The 18,394-nt window shown below is 36.2% G+C and overlaps 1 protein-coding gene across 1 annotated transcript in view; it reads right to left on the minus strand.

Moving 5' to 3' along the window:
- ZC2HC1A (zinc finger C2HC-type containing 1A) overlaps positions 1-18,394 on the minus strand; it is a 35,999-nt gene that overhangs the window by 5,807 nt on the left and 11,798 nt on the right. The window contains exons 3-8 of the mRNA XM_005517076.3: positions 17,731-17,847; positions 17,392-17,527; positions 14,268-14,416; positions 13,302-13,401; positions 12,501-12,609; positions 233-340 (exon numbers count right to left, since the gene is read on the minus strand). Coding sequence (XP_005517133.1) covers positions 233-340; positions 12,501-12,609; positions 13,302-13,401; positions 14,268-14,416; positions 17,392-17,527; positions 17,731-17,847 — 719 coding nt within the window. The remainder of the gene's footprint in view (positions 1-232; positions 341-12,500; positions 12,610-13,301; positions 13,402-14,267; positions 14,417-17,391; positions 17,528-17,730; positions 17,848-18,394) is intronic.

Raw genomic sequence — 18,394 nt, forward strand, 5'->3', positions numbered from 1 at the left:
CAACAGCTCCCATGCGTTTTTTGACATTTCCAACAGGGTCTTCTGTGCATATCTGAGACAGCTGATGACAAAGGTGTGCCAAACATGCAAAATATATTGAGCATCTTATACAAGCCAAATAATATTATCTATTAGCTGCAGAGAATAATACATTCCCCAACTTCTTTAGTAGTAAGTAATCCCCTTTAATCAAGGCTCTATTAATGACAAAATTCACCAAGTTAAAAGCTACCTTAAGCAAATATCTGAATTGCTGGTTTTTCTTCTGTTTGTTAAAGCACCCGTGCTCATGGCTCTTGCCACACTAGGAGGGGTTGATGTCCGGGTTTTTGTTGCACTTCTAAAATAGAAGAAACATCTGATGATTTATACACATACAGAGAAATACACACAAGAATACGCATTTTCAAGTTATATATATACACACACATATAAAAATGCACCAATTTACACATTAGTTAACTGTATGAAAAATAACTCATTTCCTACCAACAGCAGCATTGGCACAAACTTGCATGGTTTGAACTGTTATGACTTGAACCTTACAACGACAAATTAAATGAAACAGCAAGTCCCTTCCAGTTTATGTGTCTCACTTCCTAACAGGTAGATCCTGCATTATTGGCTGCTCAGCACATTGTAATGTCTAGCTTGACAAATTATAAGTCGCTTTTTAGGACTGACAGGTCTTTCAGGAAAATAGAGGGCAGATGACTTTAATAGTTTAAGATCTGTAGAAAGGATACTGTATTTTCAACACTTTGTGACCAATACGAAGTGAACAAGACCTTTTCTTCTTAGATAATGCTGTAAATCCTTTTTCTTCAAAGAACAATTATATTTATGAATATAAATATAAATAGAAGGAGAAGAAAAAATGCATCCAGGTGGGCATTAGGGCCTCAATTTTTTCTGAACTGTCACAGTGTTCTTAAAGTTGGGGTCAATAGTATGACCACACAGATATGGAAACCGCTTCCCTCAGGACTCAGGAGTATTATGAGAAGCCAGTGACAATGATTAGCACATCCCAAACATTGAGAACATCTTGCTACTGGCTTTGATGAGTAGAGAAACATCAGAATCCCCTGAAAAATCTGAGTAGCACTAAGAAAAATAAAATGTAAGTGGCATAGTTTTATCATTAATGATCAAGGACAGAAGTTTTCATCATTGCTCAAAAGAATTACCATTCACTGGGATTTCTTACTCTTTGGTAAATCTTCAGACTATGACATCTTGTGCATGACCAAGTTTTTCTGTTCTTGTTCTTGAACACCAATGCATAAATGAAATTTAAATTGGGACTTGTTCAAGGACATTAAAAAAAATTAAAACAAGACAGTTGAAAAAATTAGTCACCAAGAGACCATAGTTCCGTTCAGATAAACCTAACTGATCTTTTAAGATTATAAACTATCTTGTCTTTGTTTGGTTTTCAAACCACATACAAGGAAATGCATTCAACTCCAGTAACTTCAAATGCAACACTGATACAACTGAGGAACACGTAATAACTCCTGAATCATATACATGTTGCATAAAACATTTCTCCCTTCATGTCACGTCATGCATGTGGAATAGAGAGAGCTCTTCAGCTCCTTCTATCACTTCAACCAGTGGGACAGTGATCAAATAATTAAGCACTAAGGTGGAAATCAGCAACTAAATTTAATATTAAATAAATTGAAATTATATCTAACTGAAGTATTCAGGTTTAACAAGAATGGCTTCTACTTGCGAAAAAAAAGTAAAGTGGGATGATCAAAGATTATGGCTCACTGGACAGAACACTAACCTTCTCCATTAGTTTTCCTGTCTGCCCCCTTATTTTGCAAGGAGATTCTAAAGATGGACTTAATTGAAAAAAAAAATAAATTCTGTGCACACTGAAAAGCACTACATCAGTTATATGAGCATTAAAACTTACTGGAAGTTATGGCAGCCTTTTGAAGTTACACAATTCTAGAATAAAAGTTCTAAATGTAAGCTAAATTGTATTGCTATGATGTACAGATGCTAAATACTCATCTTGTGCTATTTTCTCAATCTCATTATACAACAGTGACCTTTACTTATAACTGAGCTCTATAGTATAAAGAATATACGGGACTGTTACTTTACCTCTTAAGGAAGACAGAAAAGCATATAAAGAAAAATTCAGCTGCACACAAAGAAACATTATGGGATCATCACAGATCAGGGCTGATCAGGCAATGAAGCTAAAAATAGAAATGTGCCTCATTCCTGTTTAGACAGCTCCAAGTAATTAAAAAAAAAAAAATTCAAAATTATTACTGACTCAGTTTTCTACGGATTTTCACCTTGGGACCAACATGCTACTTTTTCAAAACTAACAGCATTAATTTCTTAAACTGAAGTCTCTTCAGAGTGTACTTTGAATCAGTTTTGAACATCATGTTAAAAGTCCTGGATATTTGAAATAAATTGATACTAAAACCAGTCCACTATTCTTCCTTGTATTTCAACCATATCATATACCCTCAACTCACTAAACACTCTGAAAATTCATGTTGTGCTTTAGTACTAAGTGTATACTAAAGATATTTCAGAGAAATTAGTGTTTCAATACAGCATTCAGGCCACTGACTGAGCTGAGGAGGGGAGGAAATTCGAAAATACTGAAAAGCCACATTCAAAGTGCACAGTCCACCCTGTGTATCAAAGGAGGCAAAGTCTCATGAACAGATAAAACATCACTCATTAAAGGTTTAACAGGGAATCTTCATTTCAAGATGTTTAAACATAGCTTTTTAATAATAGCTGCAGTCTTTTTCCACAATGAGTTTTCCAAAAATATAGAATATTTTGAGACCAGAAACTTCTCTTCCAATCTTACCCATTCTGTGATTTCTGACATTTTTGATGAGTAAATCAACACAAGGAGTAGGCTGCCACTGTCCACAACTTTATTCAGCCTGGATCTAGACACACAGCTAGCATCAGGTTTCACGTTTGTTTGGTGACAAATCTTGAAATTGCATCCTAATGTAGAAATCTGATCTCTAGAGACAGATGCCCTCAAACACAGTCACATATTTTTGGTTATTTCAACTTGTGCCACCACAGCTTGGTTTCTTCTGATCTGCCCCATCTCTGCCTCTTCTATGTACCAGTCCACTTCTGTTGTTTTTCCTGTTTGGTTGGATTTTGCATTTTACTTTTGAAAAGCTATATAAATCCCTGCTCTACGTTGTATCACATGAAGTATGAATAGAGACTGACAGAAGACGAGGTGTACCAATACCAGCTGGAACCCTAAAAAACTAGACATACTATAAAGAAACTTATTATCCACTCTATTTTAAAAGAAATAAGATTGAAAGTGACTTCCCTTCCTAAAGCAGCTCATGTTATACATCTAGTTGAATTACCACGGCTTGCAAAATAAAGATCTGAAAGAAGTTTGTAAAAGAAGCTTTTCTTTTTCTATGCACACATTAGTCATGATTTGATGAATCATAAAACACTGATATATAAGTCTTGCTTCTTAAGAGTGTTCTCAGATATTCTTTACAGCTGTCACTGTTACTCACAGCAACTCATAGTTCTGTGCAAAGTCATAAATAATTTTCTGCTGACTAATGGCATGCATCCCAAAGTCCAGAAACCTTTGCCATAAACTGCAACCACCCACACTGTTATGCTGAATTTAAGAATGGTTAGGAATTACTCACACTTGCTGAATGCTGTTGGCATGCAATATACTGAATAACCTACTGCAAGTAAGGCAGTAGTAATTCTTGAACTCAGTAGATACTTGAGTAAGAACAACAGGGATTGAACAAAGAACAGAAGTGTCGGTACTTTTAAAGAACTTTTCTCAAGAATGAAAATCAAATCACTGGTCTATGGATAGGGCCTATTTTAAGCAATTGTAGCAACTCACTAAGCTAAATTTCCAACATCTTAATAATGCAATACAAAATGAAAAACTGTGCTAATTTTTGATGGTTCACAGGATTTATAACTCTAACCAAACATGCAAAGGAACAAATAAAAGAATTCCTGTTTGTCTAAGAAAATCTCCTATTCCTTTCATTGCTTTTGCTTCTTCAAAACCAAAGTCAAATATTCTGTCCCTGTCTCAAAAATACTACAGCTTTGGTTACAGCATTAAGAGATTCAGGCACATTTCTACTATGTAAAGCAATACAGTCCATGTATGTGCCACATAATTGATTACTTTCTTTTTTACAATATAAAAAAGCAGCCTATTTCAATTTGGCATCTTCCAAAATATAACAAAGGCTTAACTACAATTTAGTATCTAATTCCTTTTTAAAATATTAGAATAATTGGAATAACCTTCTTTCTAAACTTAGATGTAATAAAGACTTCTGAATATCCAGAAGTCTTTATATAAGGTAAATTGGACTTGACCTTCCATTACGAAGACTTTATCTTTCATTATAAAGTCTGCCTTCCTCATGTTTTTGGACCATCACAGTTACCTTACAGATGTAGGAGTTAGAGTAATATTTGACGTTAAGAGAATAAAATTACTTTGTCAAAAAACAGTACAGTTATCAGGCTTAAATGCTTACTTCGGATTTGCATCATGCAAAAAAGTTTTATCTTGGGTTTTATTTTAGAAATGCTTAAGTTCATTTCTTTTAATTTGTAATCAAGACACAAATTTGTAACTTTTAATCTGTAATCAAGCACTGACAGAAGAAATCAAATCTGAGGGAAACAGTCATCTTTACTGTCCTATGAAGCTATTTACTTCACTCTTATATAATCTACTCTTCTCCCACAGCATTTATATGGAAGACGTATTGGGCAGCTGATGTTCATCAAGGGCACACTTTTCTGCTTAGGAGAAACATTTTTGCAAATTAGATAAACCACACTGATTTGAAATACTTACTTCTTTACAGACAACAACTCAATTGGCCTCTAGACGGTACTGTCTGTTTTTGTATCAGCGTCATAAAACCTTTGCACATCTTTTCCAGTTCGCAGTGGAGGTCCTAACTTGTCCATCTTACCATTAAAATACATAAAGGGGTGCTCATAAAGACAGTGCTATTTGCTATTCAAGTTACGCAAAAAAAAAAAAAAATTAAAATACCAACAATTCATTACTTATATTATCAAAGAAATCCCATTGACTTTAAAAAACCAAAAAAGTACAAATCAGACTTTAATTATCCAGCAAACAAAGGGTTTCTTCTTGCTTTGATGAAGAATGGATTTCATAGGCATTGGATTAGGTTTCCAATGAATTTTTTTAAATTCTTTTTCAAACAAAACACTAATGCCAGTTATTCTCACACTCTGCACAATGTATTCACATTTGGTCTCTTTTAAGAACAGCTTTCATGATGTCATACAACATGTCTAGAAAAAGGGGCTCATAATTACAAGTTATAATAAGTTTAAACATTAGAGAATAACAGATATATACATACAACTCTAGAATTAGCAAGAAGAAAAATTTTTCTTTTTTCTTTTTTTATTTGTAAAGGCAGAATAGAGGACAGCCTGAGAGAAATCCAGCTTTTAACAACAAAAACGCCATTCACAACAGACAATACTATATACACAGGCAATATTTTAATACTTTTTTTTTAGTATTATGGATAACATTCCCAAACAAAAAAAAACAAAAATCAAATTTTAAAAACATTTTTAAAAAAGGCAACCAACAAAAAATAACAAAAAACCAAAATTATAAAAAATCCCTCACTCACATCATCATAAAGAAAACTGTAGTTTTTCAGAAATCACAGCTTAGATTAGAAAATCAGATCTTTAAGTTAAGTTCTGCATTTTTATCATCTTATCATCATAAAGTAAAACCTACAAATAGCCTCCCAAACAGCTGTTCTAGTTCAAACCAATTAACTCCTGTTTTACCCAATATATACTCTTTACATACTCCCAAGAAACTGAGAAGCAAGACTGAGGTCTTTGACACTGTAAGACACATACTCCAACCTAATATGATTCTTTAGTTAAACTTTAACAAATTATCAGTGTAATCTGTGAACTCCAGGGACATACTGAGTAGAACACCAAAGAAATATCCCAGATGATAACCTAGAAGCCATCATAATACTACCAAAATAAAGCACCACAGTAGTCTTTCACATCTTAACAAAACCAAAAACCCAAAGCAGACTGCCTTTTCACATTCTAATGAAAAATAAACATGATCACAAGAATCTTTTGAAATGCAAAGATCTCGAAGACAACTACTTGCATATCTTGATTTCACTGAACAAACCCCTGGAAGTTACAGTCTTCATAAAAGGAACAAACTGTTTTAAATGATAATGTTTTTAAAGGTTACAAATGCTTTATGGAAAATATGCAAGTGGAATTCCAAATTTACTGTTATTGATTTGGTGTGCTGTTCATATTGTATTTCAGCTGTAAGATTGTAGTGGATGTATCACTAGCAGACACGATTCCCAGGAGGGAAACATTACCATTAAAGTGTATGTTTTATCCCCAAAATAAAACATAAATTAAAAATTAATTTCTAAGGGTTCATTTGCCGTATTAAAAAATAACATAATTTCCAAGTCCCATTAAAAAAACAAACAAAACTGTTGACAAATGAAACATGTACAGACAATTAATCTGTACACTCAAAAGATTCCTGTCTGGCCACAAAGAGTGTTGTCAGGTTCTGCTGGGCACAACAGTTTGCATATTAGTGTGGAGTTCACCTGTTTGCTTACCCTTAGGTTAGGAAGAACCCACCCAATTTTTTCTCCTGAACATCTGATTACTTCTGACAGCTTACTACAACTGCCATACATCTCAAGAAATGAGACATTACATCTCAAGACACTACTAATCTGTACACTGACATGAAATACATATCAAACTTGGGTTCACAATATGATAATAAATTATAAGCCTAATGACAGGTAACTTATAGAAATTAATTTTCCTTTTCTCAGTTCTTCAAGACCAAAAAGATAAAAACCAATTTTCCCCAAAATTAATGGAGACTTTCCAACTGACTACAACAATCACATGCTACTCCTTACTTGCTTTTTTATGACCTAGAAATGATGCCCTTATGCAACACTTCCATTCATGGAAGGACTGTCTGTGTCCTTACTCTGTCTAGGCAGAAAAAGAAAACTCACAGCAGGACTCAGATGACACATCCTGATCTACATGTACAAAGTAAGCCTCACTGGCACTAACACAGCTTATGTTGATGATACTGTGCTGTGCTCTCCCAGTGGAGTCCTTTACTTGGGGAGCAGAAGAGAAGAATTCAAATTTAAAAAAGGACACCGCACAGTAAAAATAACTTGCAGAAAGTGAGCTCGTAAAACAGGGTTCCCCTTCTGCCCATACAAAGTGAAAGCGTGTGCTGCGATGCGGCACACGAGGTTCACAGGCGCTGCCTCCGAGCTCCGGCCCGGCCCCGGGCAGCGCTGCGCCAGCGCCACCTGCGGGGCGCGGCCGGCACTGCGCGCTCTGCACGGCGTCCCCTCCCCTGCCCCTGCACCGCAGCGATCACGGCAGGCAAAGGTGTCCCATCACCTCGTACAGAGAATTAATTCATCCTTGATACTGCACAATCTAATTGCAATTCTACTGTGAAGCCTCCCTTCTATTACGCCTCTGGAAAATCCAGAATTACAACAATCTAAGCAAAGATGGAAGGTTACATACTGAAGTAATACCTAAAAAAAACCTCTGAAGTTACAGTTTCTCTTAGTGCAAATGGCAGAAACTTCTTTCCTACGGCAAAACCTGGAATTTAACCTGGTCAAAAGTGTGTAGGCTCTTTAATATTTGTCAAGGAGAAAAGAAAAAGTTATTGCTTAACATTCACTTTAAAAAACTGCCCTTTAAACAACCACCACACAACACTGCTGAGAAAATTGTTTCACTAACAACTCAGAAGAGCGTAACATCTTATCTTTCAGCATAAGCTCTGAATTCTGCAGAACAGAATCCCAGACCTCGCACTAAGGCTTGTCATTCTACTGGTTAAATCATAAATGTAGTAAAAGAAATAAATCATGTTTAATCCTACTAAAAGTGTAATGTTCAAAAGTTCTTCTATTTCAGAAAGTAATTCCAGCTGCATTTATCTATAGCATAAATTATAAGATGTTTTAATGTTTAAAATCTGTCACTGAAGTATTAATTATTTTCATTCTCGTGTAGGACATTGAATGTTAAGAGTCTCAGTCCCTGCTTTGGTATCATTTCCCAGGTATTTCAACAGAACCCAATGTATTTCCCCCTCATGCCCCAATACTAAGGCAGAAGTTGAGATGATTACAGCCAAAACGGTCACCAGTGACCAATCTGAGGAACCTAACTTTTCCATGATGTAACTGGCTCCTACACCTCTTTGCTTCAATACAGCTCCTGACAAATCTGTCCCCAGAAGGGAATGCAATGAAGCTAAAAAAAGAAATGCCAGGTCACAGATATAACACACAGGAACAATACACATTGCACCTGTGGAAGATTGGTTAGTATGAGCAGCAAATACCATCAGGGCTAGTTGGAAAACAGAAGAAAACAAGTATTTAAGAGCAATGAGAAAGACTGCAGGCAGAAACATGCTCATCACACGCATACTCTAAAAATCTGGAAATCATGCAGGCAATTAAGGTCATAAGCCAAGCTAACATTTACTGCCTTTCAGCAGAGATCATTATCTGAGAGCTGTGCCAACCAGAAACCATGTATTTGTGCTTAGCAGAATGCATAAACAGAGAGAACCTGGGCAAACATGTCCCCAGCTGCTATTTGGATTCATCATATTCATTCTCCAAGCAACAGAGGAGCAAAATGGAAAACTACCGAAAACAAAGTCCAGTAAGCAACTGTGGAAAATTGCCAGGCATATTATGTCAAGATACAGAGATGCTGTTAATTTGTGGATGTCGTGGTTTTAAACTAGTAACTAAAAATTACTTATTTCTTGCTGTGAGATATGGATTAGAACAAGAGCAAAACAGGCTTAAAAATTAAAAGGAATAAAGACAGTTTATTAACAAACTACAAGAATAAGAACAGTAGAATAAACTTCCAGAAAACCCCTTTATCTCCCACCACTTGACCATTCCTTTGTACACATGATAACATAGAGACAAAAAACTTTAGAACTTTGGTGGTCAAAAACAGTCTCAATTTTTGCTAGAGTCTTTTCCTCAGTCTTTGTAGAGAAACAGAAGTCTCCTTCTGCCAATCTATGGAGTTTTTTAGAGTTCACTCCTCCCATTCCACATCACTCCAAGGTGTGCATGGGTCAATGAGTCTAGGGATGCCATTTTAAGGATGAGTTATTCAAAGGCAGAAGTCTTCTTCATCTGTCTCTGTGAGCCTTCCTGGAAAACAGCTTTTACTTTGCCCCTCAAGGCTTCAAAATCTTCACTCTACCCATCTCCAGCAACTCACAGTATCACAATTACTCTCTTTTTTTTAAAAGTCCACACTTTGAACACTCTATTCCTCCCATACTCTAGTCATGAATTAAAGGAGTCTTTTAAACTACTATTGTCCATCTCCATAGCTTTAACAGAAAGATATTTCAGCTGTAAGCATCTCCTTATTCCCTCTTTCTTATTTAAACTTAACTCTTTTCCTCACTGTTTTTGGTGGTTCTATGATGTCTTCTACATGTTGATTGTCTCTCTTTCTCTGTCTTTCTGAGAAAAAGGAGTAATCTGTACATTTTATCCAGGTAGTAAAAGAATTAAAAGCTTTAAGAAAGCTGTAAGAGTTCATGGTGTCAGGTTTCAGTCCAGCAGCAGAAACTGAAAACTAAACCAGGCTGGCCGGCTCTGCTTTCCTTTCCTCCCCCCCCTCTTCCCTCTCGTCCTCTGCAGCCTTCTTCGGCCGAGGGGGGAGGGGGGGGGGGGGGAGGGTGGAGGAGGCTACCACTGAGCCTTGCTACCTTCTCAGAAGCCGGAAACCAAAGAGCACAAGACAGCTCTGACTGTACTTCTTAAGGGGGTATTCACAAGTTGAATTCACTTTTTAATGGTCAGAACTGCTGTCAATTCTTAGAAGTGCTTGATAATTGGTCAGGAGAAAGGACTCCCATCAGCCACCAGCAGCCTCAGCTTCCTTAGCTCTCAAAACTACCTTAAGGGTAAAGCCACCCCATGACAGTGGAGAATTCATGAGGCTGTTTGAGCAAAAATGTGAGCTAAGCCACTTGCTTATCCTGCACTAGGCTGGAGCAAGGCTTAACAACTGAATGATCCCTGGGGTGAGGCAGAGGTCTCACAGCCCAATGGTGTCTCAGTGGTGTCTCACTCTCAGCACAGGAGTACACCCAGGCCTCAGTACCAGCCTCACTCCACCTTATCCATGCACAACCAGCCTCTGTTACAAATCTGTTCCTTTGAGAAGATAATGATGTGAGGTTGTAACATACTGACAGGAGTCATGTCAGGTGGACTTCACTGCTCCCTCACCTGGGTGAAGGACAATACTGAATTATTAGGGATCTGTGCTGCCTTTGTTACAACCAATTCAGCCAGAGGTATCCAAATATATTTAATATATTGAAAAAAGCAACCACCAATATGAAAATGAGAAAAAAATAAGCTGCTTCTTCACCAACTAGGACCACAGCAACTGGTAAGCAATTATATTTGACTATAGTCATACCTCCACTTTTCCAAAAAGTCAAAAATTGGTATTTGAAATCCTCCATTTTTGGAGTATGAGAACATGACCTTACTTCATAGATAACGGGCTTGCTCCTCTCTCCCTTCCCCAAAGCAGGGATGACTCTTTGATAAGATTTACGCCTCCAGCTCCACCAAGAGTAGAGCTGGGAACAGTTATACATAGCACTGTACACTTACATTTTGTAGATCTACTGCATTTATCACCTGCAATCTAAGAGTCAATGATCTGCTCCTTCAATAAACTACATTATTTGTGAAACTGGAATTGTAAATGTTCTTATTGAACATAACCAGCCATAGTGGTTATAAACAAAAATTAAGCCAAGCTGCACCCAGCCCCTCTGATTTCTGAGAAATAGCTGGAACACAAGGGGTTTATTTTCTACAAGATTTCATATGATTATTGCAACAGCAACTGACAGGTAAAATTAAATAGAACTACTTTGTTAACAAGTGAAAATCAAAATTGCTGCATCCTCAGAGACAAACACAGACTTCAGTTAGGAACCTCCAACAAGGAAAAACCTTTCCCAGATATCTGAGTTACACTACTGGACTCAGAAACATGCCTTCAAATTATCTCAGCTAACTTTTTTACTGTGGCTTGGAGACCTGCTTGTTTGCTACTCATAAGTAGGTGTTAATTCAACTCCTAAAAATGGATAAATAAATAAAATCAGTGAACAAGGGGCTGTGATTTTCAAACAGTCACAGCATAGATGCCTACAAATGGTAGTGAAGCTGACCAAAGAGTCACCAGGAGAGGGGTGAAATGAAAAAAGAAAGACATCTGTCAACCTCGCGGACTCCACATGTGACCTGTGTCTGAAACAGTTATCATGAGTAGACAGAGCAAGGAGAGACAGAATTGAATCCTGATGCTACGGGGGCATTAGGAGTGAAGCATGACAGAGCTATAATTCATATTCATACAAAACCTGCAAAATTTAAGAGTGATAAACTAAAAATCTCTAGTTCTATGTAATTGCTATCCAACACCGTAAGTTTTCAGAATATCCTTTTCTTCCTCATGAACTTAAGACATTGTTTTTTTGTTTTCACATTATACTGTCTTCACCAATCAGATACTAATTTTTATAGGAATAAATATTTTTCAATCACCAATGTTATAATTGCAATCACTTCCTTTTATCTTTTGTGTTCTCAATGCTCCTTGGTGCTCCTCCAACTTCTGCAGAATTGCACTACTTTTCTTCAATCCTTTCCACAGATTTCTCTGAGATTCTGTGAAATGTCTACCCTTCCAGTTCACAGCCTTGATCACACCAGCACTTACACTGAACTCTAATAATCTTCATTAAGCAGTCCTTGCTGTTGTTAAGTGCGCTGGTTTTGTCTTATTTGTGCTCATTCATTTGTTGCCTCTTAAGACAAGAAAAGCAAGAGAGAAAGCCTCCATCCTTTTGTGCTAAGAGAGAAGATCCTGTCACAATAGCCTTGTAGGCAGAAGCCTCTTTCTTCCATTTCTGTGAAGTGCAGGAAATGATGCCTAATGTTTTCTGTTTTTAAGACCCTTCGCTTTTACCAAGAAAAATTTAATTGCTCCAACCATTCTGCCTATTCTGTAACTTTTGATATATTTTATTTTCATCTCTTCACCTCCTTTGTTGTTAAATCAACTTGATAAAAACTCTTCCTTCTCCAATGTTTGTTAACATTAGCTATACTTACAGATAAAGGATAAATACAAAACACTGTATCTCTGAAGCTCATAGGAAAAAAAAATAAAAGCAAGTGAAAGAAACCACAGAGACTTCTAGAACTAGAATAACATAAATATGAAATAAAGCACAAATGACAACATTAGATTGAACTCACCCTGTTTGTGGGTTCACTGTTCCCAGAGAGTTTTTATGAGCTGGTGATAATGTCTGAATTTTGCTCCCACTGGATCCAGACGAAGACAGTGCTTTACCTGAAGAGGCACCTTGCAGTTGAAAAGCAAGTATGAAAATATAAGAAAATGTAAGATTTTGCTGCTGAAATGATACAATTTATTAAAAAAAAATTGCAAAATTCAAAAAAAGAGTTTTAGAAATAAAGATATGAGCCAGTATCAAGATAATACAAAAAGACAATATATTTAAAAAATGTATAGAAAACATATAATTGACACATAGTGTTTTATTCTAAGAAAACATACTGTATCTCAATTTCTTTGCTCAGAAAAAAAGGGAAAAAAAAGTTGAAGTATGTACAGACAGAAGATGTTTGATATTGATATCTGAAACCCAAATTAGAGCACTGTTTCATAATTACAATATACATGCCCTGACTATATATTTTCACCAATTTATGATCATATTCAGCAGACAAATTAGAATTAAGCATTAGATAAATTTCAGGTGAGAGATCAGTATTCGATATAATCAAGCATTACTACACCAAATGATTTTTTCATATTCAATTCAGGAAAAAAAAAAAAAGAACTGGCCTGACATGTAAACCAGAATCCTAAATCGTCAAGATAGATGGCAATTAGAGTGCCCATTCCAAATTTATTTTAAACAAGATTTTGCAAACCACTATATCAAATAAACATAGTTTGCAGAATGATGCATAGTTTGAGACCTGTTATTTAGAAAAGACATGGAATAATTCATAACATTCATTTCATACCTACAACAGTTTTGCTGACACCACTTGGCTGTGGTAAGCGTGATGATGGTGATGGTGTTGATCCTACAGAAGGCATCTTCTTAACTGGAGCAGGTTTGTACTGTAACAAAATACAACCTAGGAATTTAAGCAATTAAATGAAGCCATCTCTATAACACAACAGGTAGTTCCTTCAGGTACTGTGGGAGAACAGACGATGATTTCTTACTAGGTAACCTGTTTCTGGTATGGGAACATGCAAGTGGTTTCTGATAGTCTGTTTTCTAACACTTACAGATGATACTAGCAGGAAACATTCTCTAACCTAGTAGCTTTGGTGTTCAACTGTATGTCTTTCTACATTTTTTTTCTACAGCTTTTATCAATTCTTTCCATAGCTGGAATGAAGCTAAAGTAAGATTAAAAGTATCGCCTCATTACCAAATAATTTAAAAGAGAATACTCAAAGGCAGAATTATTTTTGTCTTTCAAATCCAAATCTTACTTTCATCTGTATTGTCTGGACCAGTCCCTGCACTGACTCAAAATACTGTGTAATACCCCTGAATCCCGCTCAAGCCTCTAATTAGCCACAATTCTGCTGTCAGTTGTCCTGTAGTCAGGTACCTGTTTGCCCCTTAAGTAAGTCTCTAATTGGATTTAGAAACCAGCACAACAGAAATTCAATTTCCTTTACAAAAACTGCATCTCTATTTCCTCCTGCTATCTTTACATGTCATTTGCACATTTCTACATTACATTTATGACTGGTTTTGATTTTGCAGCTACTGCCATTTCACTAATGGATCTCTGCAGTTTAAGAAAGCAAAAGCCTTGTCCATGCCTAGTATTAATTTCAGTCAGTGCAAGTAATAAAATTGCACATATAATAAAATAGTTAACTTCTTTTAAAAGCCACACACTATTTAACAAGCTTGACTTGACACTGAATGCAAGTTACAGGTTAACAGAAGTGTTACAGCTCACCTGTGTTCGAGTAGGAAGCTTCCCTTTGGTATCAGCTGCCAATTTCCCCTTATTAGTAATACGTGCAGCTTGCTCCTTACAGAAATTGATGTGTCTGTCAGCTGCATTTTCATTAAATCTCCTCTGACAGTATGGACACTGAATGTAATCTTAAAAAACATAAATATCTAACATTAATAATCTGTTTTAAAAATGAGAGTGTTTTAAAGTCTTTAAGACCAGGCTCTCCTCCAGGGGAAATTATGGCTTCTTGAATCTGAAAATAAAATACAGATTGCTAGGTCAAAGCATATTCTCATTTGATGGGTAACAGTAGCTGAGGATTAGAAATAAACTAAGCAAAAATCAGAAACTTTAAAAGATGCTATTCTTGCAGAGAAGGTAGCCAAAGAAGTACAAGGGCATGGCAGAGAGAGATCAGCTGGAGGGAAGTGGAGAAGTAGCTAAACAAAGAAACAATCAAAAATTTTAAAAAAATCACTAACTGTTCAGTTTGTTCAAGATACGGCGATACATTAAAACCTTTCCCACACAAGCTACAAAAGACAACAAATCTATTTCCTCTGGCAATTTTGAATGAACTGAAAATTCTAACTGCAATACTAGAAGTGATCATTATTAAAAAAAAAATCAGAAATTTAACAAATAAAAAGAATCAAAAGAAAAGCAGCGAAAATAAGGAGCTATCAAGTAACCGCTGGCCATCTTACTTTTGCAAGATTAATTTACTCACATTGCAAACAGTATTACATACAGGGAATATTATTCTCATCGGAGAAAAAACAGAAAGTGCTATATAAATGCTTAAAATATTAAAAGATACATCATCTGTATGCTGGAAATACACACCTTAAAATACAGTGCCCTTGGAAAATTGTATGTTTGGACTGCAGTTTCAGACAACTGGGTATTTCACTTGCTAGCGATATTAATGCTGTATGCCCCAGATTAGAGCATTCAAAACCATGTAAGCATCAACTTAAAAAAAGCCTGACACTAGGAAAGCAGGATAAATTAGTGTGTTTCTAGGTCATATTAGAAATGTATTGAAGAAAATGAGATGAAATTCAACAGTCACTGCCTCCAAAATTACAATAAGTATTACAAAATCTAAAATAAGTTTTGGATTACATGTTACTAGTCCAAATGCAGTAGATTTGGCTTAAATAGTTGTCTCTTTGAATATTTATAAACAGTTTTGAGTAAGCTGAATTATGTAATGGCCACTAAACCATGAACTGTGACCCAAGAAGTGTGAGCTAAGGAAAGAGGAAAAACACAGAGAAGTGACAGCATGGGAATCTCATGGGTAACAACTTTTTATTTATTTTACATATGCTCTGCTACCATGAGAACACTTGAACATCAACTACACCTTAAGAGACAAAAAATCAGAAAAAAAAAATGCAATAACCATGTTGTCAAACCAAAATTATTCCAAAGAAAGTAAAAAAAAAAAAAAAAAAAAAAATAAAGCAGCTGTGAAAGCCCCTAGATAATAGGCCATTTCAGCTGGTGCAGAGTTCACTTCCCACAGAAAACTTTCAAAGCCCACAGATGTATTTGAGAGGATGAATGTATACCATTAAGAATCAGAAATTGTATCTTCATCCTTCTGTAAAACACATACTACCAGTCAAACACTTGCCTATCTGAAAGTACTGTTCATACCGTCCAGAAGAACTTCTAGGATTCAATGTAAGCTTTATAAAACAAAAACTAATCAAAATAAGAGGGCAGTGCACCTACGCAGTCAAGTTCAGGGTGATTTAAAGTCCTTCTTAACCTGAGGCTATTCTGCACTTCCTCAGAAATAGTGGAAGAGGAGATGGAAGAAACAGCAATACTGGTCATTTGCCAGCTCAGAGCATTTAAGTAGAAAATATAAATATGAGACTCTTTCCATTAAAAGGAAAATGACTCGCTGTTTGTTAGGAACAAGCATGCCCAAGACAGAGCTGAGTAGGAGAGGATACACTCATGGTACGTTCACAGTCCTACATGAAAAGTGGAAAAGGAGCGTAAGTAGCTGCTCCCGCTCTATTTGTGAGAAGAGTATCCACTGATCATTTTGTGCATGGTCTCTTCATTCCTGTTTTCCTCTTCCTAAGTCCTACCCACTGCAGCAGGAGGAAGCCAGGAGACTAAAACCAACTACAACTAGGTAGATTATAGATATGCTATATAGATTATTAATTATTCTTTTCATGATCAATCCTTGTGATTCTTATCCACAGCATTTGCTACTGGCTTTAAGATGGTTTTACTTTTTAAAATTAGCTATATGGCTTTTCAAGATTGTGAGTACAGAATGCTGCATAATACGGCCTCTTAGAGTGAATGCATAATTACAATCCTAATACTGGACTAATATATCTTCTGTAAAGAAACAGGGTAGGAAACACTTCACATCCTCACTTGACCATAGACAGGCAGAAGCAAACACATGTTTTTTCCCAATCTTTCTGAAAAAAAGCCACTGAGCTAATCAAATGGTTTAGCTCTTAGGACAAGAGGAAGAAATATATTCTTCAATCTATGACCATATCCCAGAAGTTAAATGAAAAGTGTATTTCCTTCTCATTCACATCAGACTGCTTGAACACTTTATCCAGCCTCAGTTTGAAGGTACCAAACGTCGTGCTAATAATACAAACTCCACACATCTCACATACCTAAAACAAAACTACATGAAGCATTAAGGCATACACTGCAATACATGAAAATAAATATGAATTCAGCAAGAAATGGGAGAAAAACACAGAAGTGCATTCCCACAACGTAAATATGTTGTGGGTCTCAGCCAATCAAAAAGGCAGCTTGCTATTTCTGAGCAGTTCCACTGTTATGGGCACAAAAAGGGCATTAAAACAACTTGTCCAGCCTATGGTTTACAAGGCAGTAGCAGGCTTCAAGTTGGCCCCAGCTATCTTTCAACACATTAAAAACAAAGCTACACAGAATGTGAGCCAACCAGACACAAAGTAACAACCCAGCATCTGCACCGGGGTAATAAGCCATCTTCAGGAACTTGTGTATTCTGTATTGTCCAACAAATTCCTTTTCAATTCAAATTTCTACATATTAACTCAAAGTCTCTAAGGAACTTGACTGTTTTACATACCAGGGTCATATGAGGGTGGAGGTGGTGGAGGGAGTTTTCCACCGTCTTTAAGATTCAGTCCTTTGGCTGCTCGTATAGTTGCTATAAATTCCTCATGCTTTCGTCTCCAGTTAGAAGGTTTTTTGGGTGGTTCTGGCTAAGAAGCAAAAAAGAAAGTTCTGTATATCTGAAGCTTTTACTTGAAGCTAAGTATGCACCTTATTTTAGTACATAACATCATAGATTTCGTCCAAATTTTAGTTGGTCTAATTAACACAAATTTCCAGCAGAAATAAGTTTTATTAAAGTGCATATATAGTAAGCCTAAAATGCTCAAAATCAGAGTAAATTATAACATACCCGTGGCTTAAGAGGTTTTACTGTGGGAATGTCAGTTCCTTCTGCTCTCTGTCGGCTGGAATCGAATGTCTTCCTTTTCTTGGCAGAAGTTTTTTGGCAAATGGGTCCATGTTTTTTCTATAAGCAGAAGCAAATTAAAAGAATACAGAACTTACTTTTAAAAATAGAAGTTATTAACACATTATTTCCCTCTTTCTTGATATAAAAATTAGCTAAAAAAGCCCCAACTCCTGATAAATAAGCTCAGGCTGTTTTCACTTAAACATTTATGTCAGCTGCTGCCTTTAAAACAGAACTACAGGAATTCACGCATGTGTATACAGTCACAAAAACATGGGTGGTAATGAAGAAGAAAAGCAGAAGGCGTCTGTATTTGCTCCTTGCACATAAAAAAATGATGACAGGTAGGCAGCTTTTGCATTGAGTGGCAAAACATATCACAGGTGTCTGAAATTCATATTCACATTTAATGAGAGACCGATTTCTATTAACAAAGGAGAAGTGAGTTTTGGAGATGGCTAACAAAACACTTACTAGCTGAGACTTAAAACTGCAGAAGACAAGGATTGATCATGTAAACCTAGAAAAGATGCTTTTAGAGGCATGTATTTCAGAAAATCATGGGATCTTAAAATAAAATTAGATCCCTTCTAAGGAGCTTCAA

Source organism: Pseudopodoces humilis, chromosome 1 (assembly GCF_049639895.1).
Source record: "Pseudopodoces humilis isolate 2021_Gansu_Grassland_sample_001 chromosome 1, ASM4963989v1, whole genome shotgun sequence".
Taxonomy (NCBI): domain Eukaryota; kingdom Metazoa; phylum Chordata; class Aves; order Passeriformes; family Paridae; genus Pseudopodoces; species Pseudopodoces humilis.